Below are 21,453 nucleotides of genomic sequence, written 5' to 3' on the forward strand. Positions count from 1 at the left end.
AAGGTTTGAATTAGAAATATGCATTCACCCTGCTTTTAAGCATGTTTTCTATTAGTTCTCCTCTTTCTCTTTCTGTTCCCTCTGATTCTATAAACCTGCTTTAGTTTTATTTGTGAATTATAGTTTTATTAGGACCAAATAAAATGTATATGCCACTTTACATATTGTGTCATAAATATACATTCTTTTACCAAGAGTTATTTACAGGGGCTTACTGCCAAAGTCAAAGTGTGTGCAAAAATAGAAGCAGGACAACTTGGAATTTTAGTCTAGCTTGTAGATGAAACGAGCTCATTCATAAATAACTTTCTCTTTTTCTGTTTATTTGTATACAGTAATGGCAATGAAAATCATAATTCTGGTACCCCTTCAGTTCTCTTCTATACAACGTTTTTAAATTAAAAAACAAACTCACGATGCTAGTAAGACTGCAGTGAAACCACTACAGCTATATAGTGCTAATAGCCTTGTGAACTGGAATAATTTTTTAGGAACAGTAAGGTGGCAAATTGTATCAAGAATTGTAAAGATATTTCTACTCTTTGAATCAGTAATTCTTCATTTGAAAATATGCCCTAATGAAATAATATCTAAATGAGAAAGTTTTGCATATACACTGTTCAGTGCAGCATTATCTGTAATAGCAAAATCATTGGAAAAACCAAATGATAGCTAATGGTTCAGTAAGTTGTGAAACATCAAAACAATGGACTACGGTAGAGCCCTTAAAAACAAAATCTGTGATGCTAATGTAGAAACCTGGAGCATACTGTGACATAATGTTCAATGGAGAAAAGAACAAAGAACAAGTAGAATAAATGGAAAACAAGTAGCAACATTATGAAATTTAACCCAACTATATTAGTAATTACATAAAATGCATATGGCCTTAATGCCATGATTAAAAGCAAAGATTATTAGACTAGATAATAAAAGACCTATTGTATGCTATTTACAAGAGACACACTTTAAACATAAATAAGTGGATAGGTTAAAAAGGAAAAGAAGGGGAAAATATACCATGCAAAAAGTGGAAGAAAGCTGATATCGCTATATTACTATCACACAAATTATATTTCTTTAAGGATAGTTAAGGAAAAAATACTATGAGAGAAAAGGAAGGATATTTCATAATCTAAAAGATCAATTCAGGAGGAGGACATAACAATCCCAAATTTTTGCACATCTAAAAAACATAGTTTTAAAAATTGTAAAGAAAAATTGATGGAATTTAAATCTACTCTCATCATTGGAGATTTTAGCACACCCCCCTATCTCAATAACCAACAGAATAAGCAGACAAAACATTCAGCAGGAATACAAGAATTCTGAACAACTCCACTAGCTACATTGATCTAATTGACAAATACAGAAAATTACAGCCAACAACTGTGGAATTCAAATATTTTTCAAATACACATAAAATACTTACCTAAATTGAGCACATTCTCAGACATAAAGTATGATGACATTATATTTAAACTAGAAATTAAAAACAGAATAACTTAAAAATTCCCAAATATTTGGAAAGTAAACAACATATTTTGAAATAACACATGTAAGTCAAATAAAAAATTACAATAAATATTAGGAAATCATTCGAACTGAATGAAAATAAAAATTGAGAAATAAAAATTCATGGAATGCAATTAAGACAATCCATGGAATGCAATTAAGACAATCCATGGAATGCAATTAAGACAATACAGCTTTAGATGCATATCTTAGTAAAGAAAAAAAGTTTGAAATCAATAAACTAAGCTTCCAACTCAAGAAGTTTTAGAAAAACAAGCAAATTAAACCCCAAAAAAGGAAAAAATTATTAAGATGAGTGCAGAAATAAGACAGAAAGTAGAAATACAACACAATAAATAAAAGCAGCAAAGCCAAATTGGTACCCTGAAAAGATTAATAACATTGGGTGGAGCCAAGATGGCCGAATAGGAACAGCTCTGGTCTCCAGCTCCCAGCCTGAGCCACACAGAAGACGGGTGATTTCTGCATTTCTGTTTGAGGTACTGGTTTCATCTCACTAGGGAGTGCCAAACAGTGGGTGCAGGACAGTCGGTGAAGCACACTGTGCGCGAGCCAAAGCAGGGCGAGGCATTGCCTCACTCGGGAAGCGTAAGGGGTCAGGGACTTCCCTTTCCTAGTCAAAGAAAGGGGTAACAGAGGGCACCTGGAATATCGGGTCAGTCCCACCCTAATACTGCGCTTTTCCAATGGGCCTGGAAAACGGCACACTAGGAGATTGTGTCCCGCACCTGGCTCGGAGGGTCCTATGCCCACGGAGTCTCGCTGATTGCTAGCACAGCAGTCTGAGGTCAAGCTGCAAGGCGGCAGTGAGGCTGGGGGAGGGGCGCCTGCCATTGCCCAGGCTTGCGTGGGTAAACAAAGCAGCCAGGAAGCTCGAACTGGGTGGAGCCCACCACAGCTCAAGGAAGCCTGCCTGCCTCTGTAGGCTCCACCTCTGGGGGAAGGGCACAGACAAACAAAAAGTCAGCAGGAACCTCCACAGACTTAAATGTCCCTGTCTGACTGACAGCTTTGAAGAGAGTAGTGGTTCTCCCAGCATGCAGCTGGAGATCTGAGAACGGACAGACTGCCTCCTAAAGTGGGTCCCTCACCCCTGAGCAGCCTAACTGGGAGGCATCCCCCCAGTAGGGACAGACTGACACCTCATTCAACCCGGTACTTCTCTGAGACAAAACTTTCAGAGGAACTATCAGACAGCTGAATTTGTGGTCTCACGAAAATCCGCTGTTCTGCAGCCACCGCTGCTGACACCCAGCCAAACAGGGTCTGGAGTGCACCTCTAGTAAACTCCAACAGACCCGCAGCTGAGGGTCCTGTCTGGTAGAAGGAAAACTAACAAACAGAAAGGACATCCACACCAAAAACCCATCTGTACATCACCATCATCAAAGACAAAAAGTAGATAAAACCACAAAGATGGGGAAAAAACAGACCAAAAATACTGGAAACTCTAAAAAACAGAGCACCTCTCCTCCTCCAAAGGAACGCAGTTCCTCACCAGCAACGGAACAAAGCTGGATGGAGGATGACTTTGACGAGTTGAGAGAAGAAGGCCTCAGATGATCAAACTACTCCGAGCTACAGGAGGAAATTCAAAACAATAGCAAAGAAGTTAAAAACTTTGAAAAAAAATTAGGTGAATGGATAACTAGAATAACCAATGGAGAGAAGGGCTTAAAGGAGCTGATGGAGCTGAAAGCCAAGTTTCGAAAACTACATGAAGATTGCAGAAGCCTCGGTAGCAGATGCGATCAACTGGAAGAAAGGGTATCGCTGATGGAAGATGAAATGAATGAAATGAAGAGAGAAGGGAAGTTTAGAGAAAAAAGAATAAAAAGAAATGAACAAAGCCTCCAAGAAATTTGGGACTATGTGAAAAGACCAAACCTACGTCTGATTGGTGTACCTGAAAAGGACAGGGAGAATGGAACCAAGTTGGAAAACACTCTGCAAGATATTATCCAGGAGAATGTCCCCAATCTAGCAAGGCAGGCCAACATTCAGATTCAGGAAATACAGAGAACGCCACAAAGATACTCCTCGAGAAGAGCAACTCCAAGACACATAATTGTCAGATTCACCAAAGTTGAAATGAAGGAAAAAATGTTAAGGGCAGCCAGAGAGAAAGGTCGGGTTACCCACAAAGGGAAGCCCATCAGACTAACAGCTGATCTCTTGGGAGAAACTCTACAAGCCAGAAGAGAGCGGGGGCTGATATTCAACATTCTTAAAGAAAAGAATTTTCAACCCAGAATTTCATATCCAGCCAAACTAAGCTTCATAAGTGAAGGAGAAATAAAATACTTTACAGACAAGCAAACGCTGAGTGATTTTGTCACCACCAGGCCTGCCCTAAAAGAGCTCCTGAAGGAAGCACTAAACATGGAAAGGAACAACCGGTACCAGCCACTGCAAAAACATGCCAAATTGTAAAGACCATCGAGGCTAGGAAGAAACTGCATCAACTAACGAGCAAAATAACCAACTAACATCATAATGGCAGGATCAGATTCACACATAACAATATTAACTTTAAATGTAAATGGGCTAAATGCTCCAATTAAAAGACACAGATTGGCAAACTGGATAAGGAGTCAGGACCCATCAGTGTGCTGTATTCAGGAAACCCATCTCACGTGCAGAGACACACATAGACTCAAAATAAAGGGATGGAGGAAGATCTATCAAGCAAATGGAAAACAAAAAAAGGCAGGGGTTGCAATCCTATTCTCTGATAAAATAGACTTTAAACCAACAAAGATCAAAAGAGACAAAGAAGGCCATTACATAATGGTAAAGGGATCAATTCAACAAGAAGAGCTAACTATCCTGAATATATATGCACCCAACACAGGAGCACCCAGATTCATAAAGCAAGTCCTGAGTGACCTACAAAGAGACTTAAACTCCCACACAATAATAATGGGAGATTTTAACACCCCACTGTCAGCATTAGACAGATCAACGAGACAGAAAGTTAACAAGGATATCCAGGAATTGAACTCAGCTCTGCACAAAGTGGACCTAATAGACATCTACAGAACTCTCCACCCCAAATCAACAGAATATACATTTTTTTCAGCACCACACCACACCTATTCCAAAATCGACCACATAGTTGGAAGTAAAGCTCTCCTCAGCAAACGTAAAAGAACAGAAATTATAATGAAGTGTCTCTCAGACCACAGTGCAATCAAACTAGAACTCAGGATTAAGAAACTCAGTCAAAACCGCTCAACTACATGGAAACTGAACAACCTGCTCCTGAATGACTATTGGGCACATAATGAAATGAAGGCAGAAATAAAGATGTTCTTTGAAACCAACGAGAACAAAGACACAACATACCAGAATCTCTGGGACACGTTCAAAGCAGTGTGTAGAGGGAAATTTATAGCACTAAATGCCCACAAGAGAAAGCAGGAAAGATCCAAAATTGACACCATAACATCACAATTAAAAGAACTAGAAAAGCAAGAGCAAACACATTCAAAAGCTGGCAGAAGGCTAGAAATAACTAAAATCAGAGCAGAACTGAAGGAAATAGAGACACAAAAAACCCTTCAAAAAATTAATGAATCCAGGAGCTGGTTTTTTGAAAAGATCAACAAAATTGATAGACCGCTAGCAAGACTAATAAAGAAGAAAAGAGAGAAGAATCAAATAGATGCAATAAAAAATGAAAAAGGGGATATCACCACTGATCCCACAGAAATACAATCTACCATCAGAGAATACTACAAACACCTCTATGCAAATAAACTAGAAAATCTAGAAGAAATGGATAAATTCCTTGACAAATACACCCACCCAAGACTAAATCAGGAAGAAGTTGAATCTCTGAATAGACCAATAACAGGCTCTGAAATTGTGGCAATAATCAATAGCTTACCAACCAAAAAGAGTCCAGGACCTGATGGATTCACAGCAGAATTCTACCAGAGGTACAAGGAGGAACTGGTACCATTCCTTCTGAAACTATTCCAATGGATAGAAAAAGAGGGAATCCTCTCTAACACATTTTATGAAGCCAGCATCGTCCTGATACCAAAGCCTGGCAGAGACATAACCAGAAAAGAGAATTTCAGACCAATATCCTTGATGAACATTGATGCAAAAATCCTCAATAAAATACTGGCAACCCGAATCCAGCAGCACATCAAAAAGCTTATCCACCATAATCAAGTGGGCTTCATCCCTGGGATGCAAGGCTGGTTCAACATATGCAAATCAATAAATGTAATCCAGCATATAAACAGAACCAAAGACAAAAACCACATGATTATCTCAATAGAAGCAGAAAAGGCCTTTGACAAAATTCAACAACGCTTCATGCTAAAAACTCTCAATAAATTAGGTATTGATGGGACGTATCTCAAAATAATAAGAGCTATCTATGACAAACCCACAGCCAATATCATAGTGAATGGGCAAAAACTGGAAGCATTCCCTCTGAAAACTGGCACAAGACAGGGATGCCCTCTCTCACCACTCCTATTCAACATAGTGCTGGAAGTTCTGGCCAGAGCAATTAGGCAGGAGAAGGAAATAAAGGGTATTCAATTAGGAAAAGAGGAAGTCAAATTGTCCCTGTTTGCAGATGACATGATTGTATATCTAGAAAACCCCATTGTCTCAGCCCAAAATCTCCTTAAGCTGATTAGCAACTTCAGCAAAGTCTCAGGATAGAAAATCAATGTACAAAAATCACAAGCATTCTTGTACACCAATAACAGACAAACAGAGAGCCAAATCATGAGTGAACTCCCATTCACAATTGCTTCAAAGAGAATAAAATACCTAGGAATCCAACTTACAAGGGATGTGCAGGACCTCTTCAAGGAGAACTACAAACCACTGCTCAATGAAATAAAAGAGGACACAAACAAATGGAAGAACATTCCATGCTCATGGGTTGGAAGAATCAATATTGTGAAAATGGCCATACTGCCCAAGGTAATTTATAGATTCAATGCCATCCCCATCAAGCTACCAATGACTTTCTTCACAGAATTAGAAAAAACTACTTTAAAGTTCATATGGAACCAAAAAAGAGCCTGCGTCGCCAAGTCAATCCTAAGCCAAAAGAACAAAGCTGGAGGCATCACGCTACCTGACTTCGAACTATACTACAAGGCTACAGTAACCAAAACAGCATGGTACTGGTACCACAACAGAGACATAGATCAATGGAACAGAACAGAGCCCTCAGAAATGATGCTGCATATCTACAACTATCTGATCTTTGACAAACCTGACAAAAACAAGAAATGGGGAAAGGATTCCCTATTTAATAAATGGTGCTGGGAAAACTGGCTAGCCATATGTAGAAAGCTGAAACTGGATCCCTTCCTTACACCTTATACACTAATTCAAGATGGATTAAAGACTTAAATGTTAGACCTAAAACCATTAAAATCCTACAAGAAAACCTAGGCAATACCATTCAGGACATAGGCGTGGGCAAGGACTTCATGTCTAAAACACCAAAAGCAATGGCAACAAAAGCCAAAATTGACAAATGGGATCTAATTAAACTAAAGAGCTTTTGCACAGCAAAAGAAACTACCATCAGAGTGAACAGGCAACCTACAGAATGGGAGAAAATTTTTGCAACCTACTCATCTGACAAAGGGCTAATATCCAGAATCTACAATGAACTCAAACAAATTTACAAGAAAAAAACAAACAACCCCACCAAAAAGTGGACAAAGGACATGAACAGACACTTCTCAAAAGAAGACATTTATGCAACCAAAAAACACATGAAGAAATGCTCATCATCACTGGCCATCAGAGAAATGCAAATCAAAACCACAGTGAGATACCATCTCACACCAGTTAGAATGACCATCATTAAAAAATCAGGAAACAACAGGTGCTGGAGAGGATGTGGAGAAACAGGAACACTTTTACACTGTTTGTGGGACTGTAAACTAGTTCAACCATTGTGGAAGTCAGTGTGGCGATTCCTCAGAGATCTAGAACTAGAAATACCATTTGACCCAGCCATCCCATTACTGGGTATATACCCAAAGGACTATAAATCATGCTGCTATAAAGACACATGCACACGTATGTTTATTGCGGCACTATTCACAATAGCAAAGACTTGGAACCAACCCAAATGTCCAACAACGATAGACTGGATTAAGAAAATGTGGCACATATACACCATGGGATACTATGCAGCCATAAAAAATGATGAGTTCATGTCCTTTGTAGGGACATGGATGAAACTGGAAAACATCATTCTCAGTAAACTATCACAAGGACAAAAAACCAAACACCGCATGTTCTCACTCATAGGTGGGAATTGAACAATGAGAACTCATGGACACAGGAAGGGGAACATCACACTCCGGGGACTGTTGTGGGGTTGGGGGAGGGGGGAGGGACAGCATTAGGAGATATACCTAATGCTAAATGACGAGTTAATGGGTGCAGGAAATCAACAGGGCACATGGATACCTATGTAACAAACCTGCACATTGTGCACATGTACCCTAAAACCTAAAGTATAATTAAAAAAAAATTTAAAAAAAAGATTAATAACATTGATAAACTCATCAATAAATACGAATATTTTATGTTTATTACAGAAAATTAATGTGCAATTTAAAAGCTCCCTGCAAAGAAATCATCAAGCCCAGAGAACTTGTGATTCCTTTGAAATATTTAAGATAGAAATGATACTATTCTTTTACAAACCTCTTTATAAGTAGAAGAGATGAAAATTCTCCCAATTTGTTTTATGAAGCCAGCATACTCAGACACCAAACTCTGATAAATATGTCGCAAGCAAGGAAAATTACAGGCTAAGCCCTGTCATGAATGTAGATAAAATAATTCTAAAATAGATTATCTAACTAAATCAGTGATATATTTAAAGTTTAGTACATCACTACCAAATAATGTTTGTCCTAGAAATGCAAGGATTTAAAAATCAGTCAGTGTACTTTGCCATTCCATGCACTTTAATATTCAGAAGGAAAGTCAGAAGGCCATCTCAATAGATAGAGAAAAAGACTTATACAATTCTACACCAATACATGATTTAAAAAATTCTCAACAAGTTAAAAATAGATGAGAACATCTTTAAGCAACATCATGTGTAGTGATGAAATATTGAATATTTTCCCACTTAAGTTACAACCAAAATGAGATTGTCAACGATCACTACTAATATTTATCAGTATAGTACTAGAAGTCTTAACCAATGCTATACAAGAAAGAAAGAAAGAGGGAAGGGAAGGAAAGGGAAGGGGAGGGAAGGGGAGGGAAGGGGAGGGGAGGGGAATAACAATTGAAAACAAGAACTAAACTCTATGTGTAGATAATGTGGAAAAATATCCAAAAGAATATACAAAGTATAAGAGTTAATAAGTGAATTTATTCAGATTGCTGGATACCAGGTCAATAGAGGAAAACCAACTGTGTTTGTATATATTAGTAACAAACAATTTGAAAATTAATTAAATACCATGTATAATACCTTCAAAGAAAGAAATCGATTACCTTGTAATAATTCTAACAAAGTTGTACAAGACATCTAAACTGAAAAGTGCATATCATCACCAAGAGAAAGTAAAGACCTAAATAAATGAAGAGCTGTATTAAGTTTGGGGATTAGCCATTAGTAATCCAATTTAAAATCTCCTCAGACTTTTGTGTGTTTGTATGGTAATTGACAACTTGGTTCTAAAATTGGAATGGAAATGCAAAGGATGTAGGATAGTCAAGACAATTTTTGAAACGAATAAATGTGGAAGAATTATGCCACCAGAAGTGAAGGCTTACCACAAAGCCGCAGTAATTAAGAAAATGAGGTATACACACAAGTATAAACAAAAAGAGCAACAAAACAACGTCCAAAAAGACACTCAAATATATGATTTCTTCACTTGCAAGGAAGGAGCCACTGCAATCTGTGTGGGAAAGGGTGATTTTCCCAACTAATAGTGCCGGAGCAAAAGGAATAGTGCTGGAAGATAAATGAGTACAACCCCCACACCGCCCCACCCCACTGATCTATAGCTTGTACAAAAATTCATTTGAGATGGCATAAATATGTAAATGTGACAACTGAAACAATAAATCATCTGAAAGAAACCATAGGATGAATTATTCTATGAACCTCAAGTAGGCAAATGTTTCTTAAACAGAAAATAAAAAGAAAGACAAAACAAATGTATTTGACTTTGTTAAAATTAAAAGCTTCTGGCTGGGCACAGTGGCACACACCTGTAATCCCAGTGCTTTGGGAAGCTGAGGCTGGAGGATTGTTTGAGGCCAGGAGTTCAAGACCAGCCTGAGCAACATAGAAAGATGCTGTTTCTACAAGTTTTTTTTTTTTTTTTTTTTTTTTTTTTTAGGTAGCCAGCAATGATGGTGCACACCTGTTGTCCCAGTTCCTCAGGAGGCAGAGGTGGGAGGATTGCTTGAGCCCAGGAGTTTAGGGCTTTTAGTGAGCCATAATTGCACCACTTCCACTCGGGCAACAGTAAGACCCTGTCTCTACTGTCTCTAAGTTTTTAAAAAATATATAGAAATGAATTTTAAAGGTAAAGAAAATTAAAAGTTTCAGTTGATTAAAAGGTCTCTGAAGAGGCCAAGCATGGTGTCTCACGCTGTAATCCCAGCACTTTGGGAAGCCAGGATGGGAGGATCGTTTGAGCCCAGGAGTTCAAGACAATTTAAGATTTGGTGGGGACACAGCCAAATTATATCACACAATATATGTTTGTATTTTGACCAACTAATCGAGAGGAAAATTAGATTGTATAAATGATTATTCTTCTGATGTAGTCAGAGTCACTCAGATTTTTTCTGAATATTTACACACCCCCAGTAAAATCCACTGAGAACTGCAGGGTAGAGAACCAGGAGCAGTGTTTGTACCATAAAAGGAAAATTAACAGTATCCAGAGGTGGTGTTAGTGTAAAGATACTGGAAATGGGATGAAAGTGTCCGAATCCCAAACCCATTATACGTGGTTCCTTGTAGTAAGGTGAGTTTTGCCACCTATTACCTGTGAGCTCAGGATTTAACTTCTTTAAGTCTCAGTTTCCAGCTCTGTACTTAAAGGAATATTAATAGCATACACCCGGAAAAACAGTGCGGCTTAAAGACAGGTGTAAGATGTTGAGAGAAAAAGCAGCTCAGTCAATGATAACAGGTGATTTTATAATAGGTTCAGTCACAGCAGGAAAGAGGTGACTATTTCAGCTTTTAGTTGCAATATACTGGATCAAGACTGGTAATAGAAACAGCCTGTGTTCCATGAGGCCAGGAACCCAGATCTGCCACCTATTAGTTGAGTTGAATAGCACAGAAATCGTGCTCATCTTCACACAGGCTTGATTTGTATTCTGTCTAAGCAGTGGTGTTCCTTTACATTTTTGTTTCCTATAGAATTCTGAAAGAGGTACCACAGCCCTAACAGTCTTTTTCTAGGCCCAGAATACAAAGGAAGCGGTCTGGATTAGGAATAACAGTGAAATACGCATGCGTTTTTTCACAGAGGTTATTGCCGTAAATCACAACTTAGAGCCAGGCTTCCCTTCCAGGTCTGACACCAGAACCTCTTTTCTTTATACCCCACCCCGTTGCCTTCTAGAAGCTCTCACTTCTGTCCTTTGCTCCACTATTTACCAGATGTGATTTAAACTTGCTGAACTTCAGATTTTCCATGTGAAAAATGTGACTGGTTGTAAAATGCATCAGAAGTAGTTTGGCGTCGCAGTTAAAAGCTGAGGATATGGCATGGGAAAACCAAGTTCAAATCATACCTCTACCATGTAACCATATATAAGACTTTGGCGACCCACTTTACTTCTGATGCCTTAATTTCCTCCTCCACAGATGAGAATAATAACAGTCACTATTGTCTAGGGTTATTGTTAGAAACTAATAAGACATGATGTCTTGAATCCCTTTTACTTTTATCTATATTTGACAATAAGAACTAATTGAGTCTATTTGATAATAAGATCCTCCTGAGTACTTACTTAGGTGTTATTTAATTCTCACCACAACCCTATGAAATAGGCATTATTATTTACTAAAATAAGTATTATTTGTAGAACAAAAACAGTCTTGGAAATGTATGTTCAAAATAAATACTAAATCATTCAGTCTGGAGTAAGAAAAACTTTTCACTATCTAGCAGTGTGATTCGAAACCCAATACAAAAGAGATGAACATATCCCACTCTTGGCTACAGGTATTCCCATAATTTCAGCTGGCACTACTACCACAAGAGTGCTAACATATCGTCCTCCTGCAAGTGAAAGTGCAACTAAGGACCTTTGTTCGGTGAGGCTAACAGCAGACAGCAGCCAGTGTGGGTCAAAAGATAATGAGATGCCTGGCCCTATTAGCAAAAACAATTTCTGAAAACAGAATTTGCCCTAGATCAAGGGCATGGGACAACATGGCAAGTTCGGTTAAAAGTCATTTGTAAAATAAGAGCATTGTTAACCAGGGAGGGAGTCTCAGAGATTATTTGGTTCAAATTTCTCTCTAGGAAAAAACAGCTATACAGCATTCTTCGCAGATGAGCACCTATCGTCCGCTTAAGAGGGGCTTTTCATTGCCTTACGGGGCTGCATACTCTTTTGTTGGACAGCTGTGATGGTGTATTAGTTTTCTGTTGCTGCGTAGCAAACTCAGTGTCTTAATACAACACAGATTTATTGTCTCAGTTTTTATGGGTTGGGTATTCAGTTAGCTGGGTCCTATGCTGAGCATCTTACAAGACTAAAATCAAGGCGTCACCTGAGCTGTGCTCCTTCTGGAGCTGAGACCTCTTCACACTCATACCGTTGTTAGCAGAATTCGGTTCCTTGCAGCCTTAAGATGGGGGCCCCCATTTTCTTGCTGGTAGTCAGCTGGAAGCGACTCTCAGTCTTAGCAACCACTCCTTACCACACGGCATCTTCCATCTTCAAAAATGCAACATAGAACCTCCCTCGCGTCAGACCTCTCTCGTGCTTTAACTAGCTCTGACTTCAGGAAAGGCCCGGTCTCTTTTAATGAGTCACCTGATTAGGTCAGGTGTACCCAATCTCCGTTTTTATTAACTCCGTTGAGTTCACGGGGATTTGTAAAGTCCCTTTTTCCATAGAACATAATATAATAATAGGAGTCCTAGCTTCTCATATTTACAGGTTCTGCCCACACTCAGCTAGAGGGGATTATACAAAAGGAACGGTGATCACAGGGGTATGTTAAGTTTCTGCCACCACAGATGATTAGGAAGTTCTGGCAGGTGCGGTGGCTCACACTTGTAATCAGCACTTTGGGAGGCTGAGGCGGGCAGATCACGAGGTCAGGGGATTCAGACTAGCCTGGACAACATGGTGAAACCCTGTCTCTACTAGAAATACAAAAATTAGCTGGGTGTGGTGGTGTGCTCCTGTAGTCCCAACTACTCAGTAGACTGAGGCAGGAAAATAGCTTGAACCTGGGAGGCAGACATTGCAGTGAGCCGAGATCGTGCCATTTCACTCCAGCCTGGGCAACAGAGCAAGATTCCATCTCAAAAAAAAAAAGGGAAGTTCTGCCATAAGGAAAATAAATATGGCTGGAATCTACCAACTCCTACTTTTGTTGTCCACATCAGCCTCTCAACTCTTGGAAGACAAACATTGTGACTGTTCTTTGGGAAATTGTTTCTAATTTCTTTTACACAGTTCTTACTTGTAATATGCAGATATTCCTCCAAATACACTATACTTCTTGAAATTTCTCTCTAAGTATGAGTTTTAGAATTAAATATAACTTCCTAGATTTTTCCTAAAAAAATACAGATTATGGCAGAACTTTTATTTATTTCTTCTGTTCTGCAGAACAGGCTTCTACTAAGGCATTCCAGGGCTAATTTTTTATAGCTACATCACATTGGCAAATAAAATTCAGCACATCGAATAAAGCACTTCAATTACTTTTTCTTGTACAACTACCAAACCCAAGTCACTGATACCGTCACCTTGTTTTTTGAAAATAACTTAAAACAAAAACTCAATAATGAGGTCTGTTACATTGCATCTTGCCAATTTCTCACCTACAATCCAGCCTAGAGGAATTTTTGAATCTTGATTCTGTCACCTATATTATTGTTCTTCCCTGATAGCTAGGTGTCAGTTGAAGATTGATAAGCTTACCTTTACCTCATTCAACCTGATAATATACACGTTGACTGAAAACGGGAGAGAGCCAACAGGGCTGACTTTCAGTTTCAATTTTTACTTTTCAGTTTTAATCCTTTGAGTGGTTTTTTTGGGGGGAAGTTCTTTACTGGAGGACGACCTTGTGTATGTAAAGATACATTACATTGTATATGTAAAATAATCTACATGTTTAAAATCCCTGATTTTTCTTTTTCTTCTTTCTTTGAGACAGAGTCTCGCTCCACTGCCCAGGCTGGATTGCAATGACGTGATCTCGGCTCACTGCAACCTCTGCCTCCCAGGTTCAAGCAATTCTCCTGCCTTAGCCTCCCAAGTAGCTGGGATTAAAGGCACCTGCCACCACGCCCAGCTAATTTTTTTTTTTTTAATTTTTAGTAGAGATGGGATTTCATCATGTTGGCCAGCCTGGTCTCAAACTCCTGACCTCAGGTGATCCACCTGCCTCGGCCTCTCAAAGTGCTGGGATAACAGGCGTGAGCCACTGCGCCCGGCCAATTCTTGATTTTTTTTTAACAACTCATCACATATTACTTGTTTTCTCAATGATAGCCTCAAACAATGATCATTCTTTACATTTTAACCAGAATAAAGGGAAATATCCTCAACACCAATCTCACTTAATATATGTATTCCTGCATTTTCTAATTATTTTTGCACTTTGTAACTCTTGATCCCTTGTACGTAAATGAACCACTTATTTTTCATAGCACTTTCCATATCTCGCATGTGACCCTCACAAAACTTGTGAGTCAGGAGAGCTAGTGGTATTGTTCTTAGGTAAAGAGTCAAGGCCAAAGAGGTGTTCACAACCACATGGTCAGCAGCAGAGCCTTGACTAAAGCCCAGGTTTGCTCTCTCAGAGTCCAGGGCTCCTCCACTGTTCAGCAGAAGAAAATTACTTAGAAGCAAAATGCACCTTTGTCAGTTCTGTTTTGTCCATACCAAGCAGCCATTTTGCCTTCTGGGGCTGCTCTGATTTGTAATTTTGACGTTTTGTTGGTGGGTGTCTGTGCAGAAGGGGAACACAGATGGAACTGTTGGGCTTTGCAACTGGTATGAATGAAGCAGCACTTGTGGCTGCAGTGGGGTCAGAATCAAAGTCATCTTCAGAAAGCAAATGCAGCCCGTGGTCACAGGAGCTGCTGAAACAGAGGCTGATATGCACACAGTGTGCCCCCAGACAAACCAGGCTGAGAAGAGCCATCATGATTATTTTTCCTCCCAGCAAGGTATAATGATAAAATAATACCTATCAGTCATTGAGAACATTCCAACCTTCCCATGGAGGATCCATGAAACAGTGGCCAGGAGATAATCTGTGCATGTATTTGTACACAGCAACACACACACACACACACAGAAAGAGAGAGAGAGGAAAGATTCCACGGGTGCGTAAGTGTGGGAAATATGGTGCACTGTGGCTAGGTGAGGCGGCTCACGCCTATAATCCCAGCACTTCAGGAGGTCGAGGCAGGAACATCACTTGAGCCCAGGAGTTTGAGACCAGCCTGGAAAACACAGGGAGACCTCATCTCTACTGAAAATTTAAAAAAATTAGCCAGCTGGTGTAGCACATGCCTGTGGTCCCAGCTATATGGGAGGCTGAGGCAGGAGGATTGCTTGTATTGCTTGTGCCTGGAAGATTGAGGCTGCAGTGAGCTATGATCACACCACTGCACTCCAGCCTGTGTGGCAGAGTAAGACCGTGACACACACACACACACACACACACACACGTACATAGTGCTATATAGTGCACTGTAATGCCCCCTTAAGAGATCACAAAAAGCCATAATATTGATATGGTTTGAATGTGTCCTCCAAGGTTCTTGTGCTGGGAGGTGGGGCGAATAAGAGGTGATTAGATTACAAGGCTCTGCCCTTGTGAATGTTGTTTTCACTCTAGTGGGTTAGTTATTGCAAAGTGGGCTCATTACAAAAGCAAGTTGGGCCCCCTCTTTCTCTCCTGCTCTCTCGTGCTCTCTTGCCCTTTTACCTTCCACCATGGGATGACACAGCAAGAAGGCCCTCACCAGGTGTGGTCCCTTGACCTTGAACTTCCCCCCCCCTCCAGAACCATAATAAATACACTTATTTTCATTATGAATCACCCAGTCTGTGGTCTTCTGTTACAGCAGCACAAAGCAGACCAAGACAAATATACTCAAGATCTGAGAAGCCCTGCAGTTACCCGCGTACCCGTTTCACCCAGTATTTCTCAAACCTAATGGGGAAGGAGAACAGGGAAACTTCTTATATAATACCTACTGCAGAAGATATGTTTAGAAAAGCTGTATTACCTCATTTAATCCTCACCACAATCCCAAATGGTAGGTATTAGAGAGGTCAAATAACTTGCATAACAGAACTAGAATTCAACCCAGGTCAGCCTGAAGCCAAATCCCATTCCATTAAGTATGGAGCTATATAACCTGGAGGCTTCAGATCTATTTAGGGTCTTGTGTTTTGAAGGCTCCTGTGGGCTCTTAGTGAGGCTATGGGTCGTGAGACCTCTAGAGAAGACAAGAAAAGCTGACTGCAAATGGAGAGGCTGAGGGAAACCCCTGGGCAGGGCAGATGTTTAGGAAAAAGGCAGGTGAAGAAAAGGAACCTATTAGAGCTAGATAGTAGTGAGGAGGGTGGGAAGTGGATGGGAGTAGGTTGGAAAAAACGATAAAGACCTGTACAGTGAGAATATCGATTGCAGGGCTGTTGTAAAGTTTTGGGTAAGATGCAAACCTGTGTGTCAGGCACCTAGCACCGCACCAGGCCCGGGCCGGTAAGCACTAGCAGGATGAGAACGCGAGATGGGAATGATAACAGGGTTCAACTCTAGAGGCCAGTGCAAGGCCTTATATCCATGCTGAGCTCAGCAGAATCACGCAAGACTGAGCTTGCATAATCTCACAGCATCGCCCCTCCGTCCACTTAGGCTCTTCATGGGTGTTTGATTGAAGGAGTTCATTATTTGCCTCGACTGTCTCTAATTTTTACCACAGTGATTCTCGCGATCACAACGGATTGTTCACTTGAAATAATGAATGCAAGTAGAAGCTAGACTGGGCCACAGGGAATCTTCAGGGAAGGAAGAGCAAGTGGGGCGAGGCTGTCGACATCACAGAGTGACAGCCCCCAAGGCTGGGACTAAACCGTGCCCAGGTTTACTTTGACCTACTGATTGTTTTCAAGAGATGAATTTGTTTTCAAAATTTATCATCAGGCTACATCACATAAAAAGTCAGATTTCTGGCTTCCCTCGATTTATTTATTTTTTACCTTTTAGCTTTGAAAACCTCTATTTCTAGAGTCTGGGAAGTCCAAGATCAAGGTGCTGGCAGATCCAGTGTCTGATGAGGACCCTCCTTCTGGTACATAGACGGCCATCTTTTCTCCGTGCCTTCACATGGTAGAAGGGACAAGAGAGATCTCTAGGGTCTCTTTTCTTTTATTTGTAATAAAAATGGGCTTTTGCTATGTTAACCAGGCTGGTCTTGAACTTCTGGCCTCAAGAGATCTTCCCACCTTAGCCTCCCAAAGTGCTGGGATTACAGGCATGAGCCACCATGCCTGGCCAGGGGTCTCTTTTCTTAATTTCCAATTGTTATTTTAAGTTCAGGGGTACATGTGCAGGATGTGCAGGTTTGTTACATAGGTAAAAGTGTGCCATAGTGGTTTGCTGCACAGATTGACCCATCACCTAGGTGTTAAGCCCAGCATCCATTAGCTATTCTTCCTGATGCTCTCCCTTCTCCCACCTCCCACCTTCTGATAGGCCCCAGTGTGTGTTGTTCCCCATCTGGCTTCCTTCTAAAAGGCCAGCAATTGCAAGATCAGGACAGCAATTGCCTGGAGCTAAGTCACAGCTTCCACAGTTCGGTCACCCCAGCTCCCTCAGACCTACCGGAGTCCGTGGATTACCTGATCAACCAGAGTAGGATTTGCATCTGTGCTGTACGCCCCAGAATTCTGTAAAAGAAATCTACAACCATCTCCCCTTCCCCAGAATGAGTTAAGCTTACTTGGATTCCTAATAGACGTTTCTGGTGAGTGTCTGTAAAAGTGTTTGATCACCTGCAAAAATGAAGAAAATTGGGGCACCTGGCTCATTATTTAATCCTATGATACCAATGTCTTTTTTGTGAGTAAGAGAATTAAAGTATCAGGCTATAAACTTTACAAATACAGCAACTAGTTAGAGAAGAATAAAGAGCAATGTAATTTTTCCTGCACTCTTATCTACATGTTGAAAACATCAGAGCTAACAGAATTGTTCAGCAGTGAACACAGGTGAATAGATTTTCATTCTTTAAAAGCCTTAATTCTGAAGATTTTAAAGTGCTGTGCTATTGTCAAGCTTAGCGTGCTACAATAATGCAAGCCACAAATATGAGCTGCCTTCATAATATTAACTTTCCTAGCAGACACATTAAAGATGTAAAGAGAAGCAGGTGAAATTTTTACTTAACCTATCTAAAATATTGTCATTTCAATGTGTAAACAATATAAAAATTATTAATAAGATGTTTTACTTTTTTTTACTAAATTCTTCAAAATCTGGTGCGTATTTTACACATAAAGCATATTTTGTGTGGACTAGTTACTTTTCTAGTGCTCAGAAACTACATGTGGCCCATGGCTGCCTTATTGAACAACACAGATGTAGATGAAATCGTATGTTTTCCTTAGATTAGCAAACAAGGATAGGTGGAGGGAGAGCCGGTATGGATTTGCCCCAGATCTCACAGGGAACCAGGAGGCCAGCCAGGAAACTGACATCATTCTAATCTACAAACCATGTTCTCCAAGTTCTTTGGGGCCCCCAAATGTGCCCTCACTCTGACCCTTCCCCCGTCTGTCTCTGTCTCCTTTATCCATTGTCTAACTGGAGCCACTGTTGTATGGTGAACAGCACAGGATGTGGAGAAGGAGTGGGCTGGATTCCCAGCCCTTGTAGGCTAATGACCTTGGGCAAGTTATTTAACCTCCCTGGTCTCAGATTTCTTTTCAATAAAATAGGATTAGTTCTTTCATCACTGAGTTCTGAGGATTATATAAAATCATAAATATAAACACCTCAGCACCAAATAAACACTATAGTTTTCAACTTTTTAATTATTATTTTTAAATGTGTGTGTGTGTGTGTGTGTGTGTGTGATGAAAACAGCAATGGGGAAAAAATTGGAGACATGAGAAATGTTTAAAATATGTGTTAAAAATCCCAGGCCACATTCTACTCCTTCTTTAGTAATTGATGCTTAAAACTTCTCTCTGCGCTTATAAAAAGTATGACTTCAGCCCAGAGCCCCCTAAGCCTAGATTATGCATACATACCCAAAGCATGAGAATAAAAAAGGAATTCTTGTTTTCACTAGAGTTTGTTCAATCACATAGCAATCCAGATAATAAGGGGGAGACACCCCATTGAGCACCATGCGGGGCTCTGCAAATACTGTAAATGTCCGAGGAAACATCACAGGTTCATTGTATATGAAGATGGCAAAAATTCTATCATCCAGAGGTCACAAGTTTCTCAGCCCCTGCAGGTTTCCCCACAATAAAATGGCGCTTTGCAGCCCTTAAGCAACCTTACCAGACTGAAACCTTTCAAGGTCCTAAAGCCTGAAGCATAAACGCTACACTCTATCTTCTAATTTAGCTGTAGCCCGTACTCACAGCCTTGGGCACTTTGAGAAGACTAATAAAATAAAGGGAAGACTCACCAGTTCATCCTCCTCTCCCTGGTTGAGCAAAGCCCGATGGTCCTTCTTACCGTTCTCCTCCATCTTAAATCAACCAGCGAGGATCTCTTCTGGCTAACTCCTTGGAGAAATGTCAAAATCCCTTGGGCTTCTGTGAACTTGGAATCGTCACGACTTCTGATTGCTCTTCTCAGGCGCTTTTAAAATCTCTTAGTACACACCTTGCCTATTAGACTAACAAAGGAAAGGGAGAAAATCTTCCCAGGAACAGGATTGGTCTGTTAATCTGGTTGTTGTGGGTTTTTTTTTCCTAGTGTTTGTTTATTGAGCTTGATATGAGTGCCTCAAGACCTGAGGAATGAAGGGGGAAGAAGTTGGCGAACTAGAAAGATAAATAATTTTGTATGCGATCCATAAATGTCTCAGCCAAGGAATGAGAATAGTCACTTTGCTAAAAACCTAAGATAAAAGGATTAGCCAGTGGGAGATGTATAAAAACCCTGCAGACTGAAAAAGTAATGAATATATTGGGGGTGACAATGAGAATTGAAGGAAGGGATGTAGGCTCATGATAGAGAATGTAGGAATCATTTTGGAATTAGAAAAATCTGAGTTCTAATCCCTGCTTCACTGATGACCCTGGACAAATCACTTAAAATCTGGAATTTCGGTTTCTAGTACGTAAAATGTCAATAATAACTATACGGTTATATAAAGATTTAAGATGATATTCATAAAAGGCCAACAATAGCACCCACCACACTCACTAAGAGAGAAGTAATCATCATCACAATCATTACACTAACCAAGAAGAAAGAGGCTTTAAAAAGTAAACTGTATTAATAACTTGATTCTTTTCATTTTCTCTTTAGAGTTTACAAAAGTTTTCAAATGAGTAAAGTATGTGGAGGGAAGAGATGCTAGAAACACTGAGGATTAAGGATATAGCCCAAATTTCAACACCACTGAATTTGATATTTTGATTAGAAAATAGGTATACTGTGATCCATTCCAGAGTCAGTTAATTTGTTTGTGATGAAAACTCTTGTCATTTTATTGGCTCTTATTGTATCCTTGCACTTTGACTATGGAAGAAAATTTGCTGGGAATGAAAACTATTAGGGATGATACTTGGCTGTTTCTGCTGACTGAAATAGTCATTGATTGCCTTGAGCAGGCATAAGTGTCCAACCTGGTGTTCAGGAGAGGTCAACATGCTCTCTGCCCAGGAGAAAGTGGCTGATGAGAATAAACAGAAAGACAACTACAGCTCTTCATGCCAGAGGCTCCTGAGGTACCCATACTGAAGTATAATGTGTCGGTGTGAATGTTGCCTTGTAAGTAGTACCAATCTAAGGTAAAATGCATATTTGAAGAAAGGAGTTCTGGATTTTAGTAAAACTTCATTAAAGACATGAGTGGTGGCTATCATTCACTTCTTACCCATCAGCTATTTACTTGTATTTCTTGCTGAAAGAACCCCAACTTTGTGCAGCATGACTTCAGCTAAAAGCTGAAGGATGAGTCAATGATTTGTCTATAGGTGGGCGTGTGGCACAGTTCTAAACAATGAAATATAAGAGAAAGACATGGTCTTGTGGGAAAGGTTATCTTATTGATGAAACAGAAAGAAGAACATTTTTTTCTGTCTTCTCCTTTCTGCCTTTCTTTGAAAGTGATCCATGAGAATGCAATGCTTGGAGCACGGTAGCCATCTTTAGGTGGTGAGGAGGATGAAAATCACCATGAAAATTATGGTGAGAAAAGGACAAAAGAAATTGTATGCTTATAACACCACTGATTCATGGACCTACCTACCCCTAAACACCACATTAAATACACAATTAAACATTCTCATAAAGCCACTCTTGCTTGGGTTTTCTGTTACATATAGCCCAGAGATATACATAGCACTGGTCTTGACTCCATTCCATTTTTACTCAACAATTGTGTACTGGAAAACAGATGTTCCAGACATTGTGATAGGCCCTCGAATACAATGGTGTAAAGGAAAGAGCCCCTA

The 21,453-nt window shown here is 39.9% G+C and overlaps 1 protein-coding gene across 1 annotated transcript in view; it reads right to left on the bottom strand.

Moving 5' to 3' along the window:
• Window positions 1-19,710, bottom strand: part of ATP13A5 (ATPase 13A5) — a 126,115-nt gene extending 106,405 nt beyond the window's left edge. Inside the window, exon 1 of the mRNA XM_003256667.3 lies at window positions 19,452-19,710. Within this exon, the coding sequence (XP_003256715.2) occupies window positions 19,452-19,514 (63 nt within the window). The 5' untranslated portion in view covers window positions 19,515-19,710. The remainder of the gene's footprint in view (window positions 1-19,451) is intronic.
• Between the last annotated feature and the right edge of the window lie 1,743 nt (window positions 19,711-21,453).

The sequence above is a fragment of the Nomascus leucogenys genome, chromosome 11 (assembly GCF_006542625.1).
Source record: "Nomascus leucogenys isolate Asia chromosome 11, Asia_NLE_v1, whole genome shotgun sequence".
Classification (NCBI taxonomy): Eukaryota; Metazoa; Chordata; class Mammalia; order Primates; family Hylobatidae; genus Nomascus; species Nomascus leucogenys.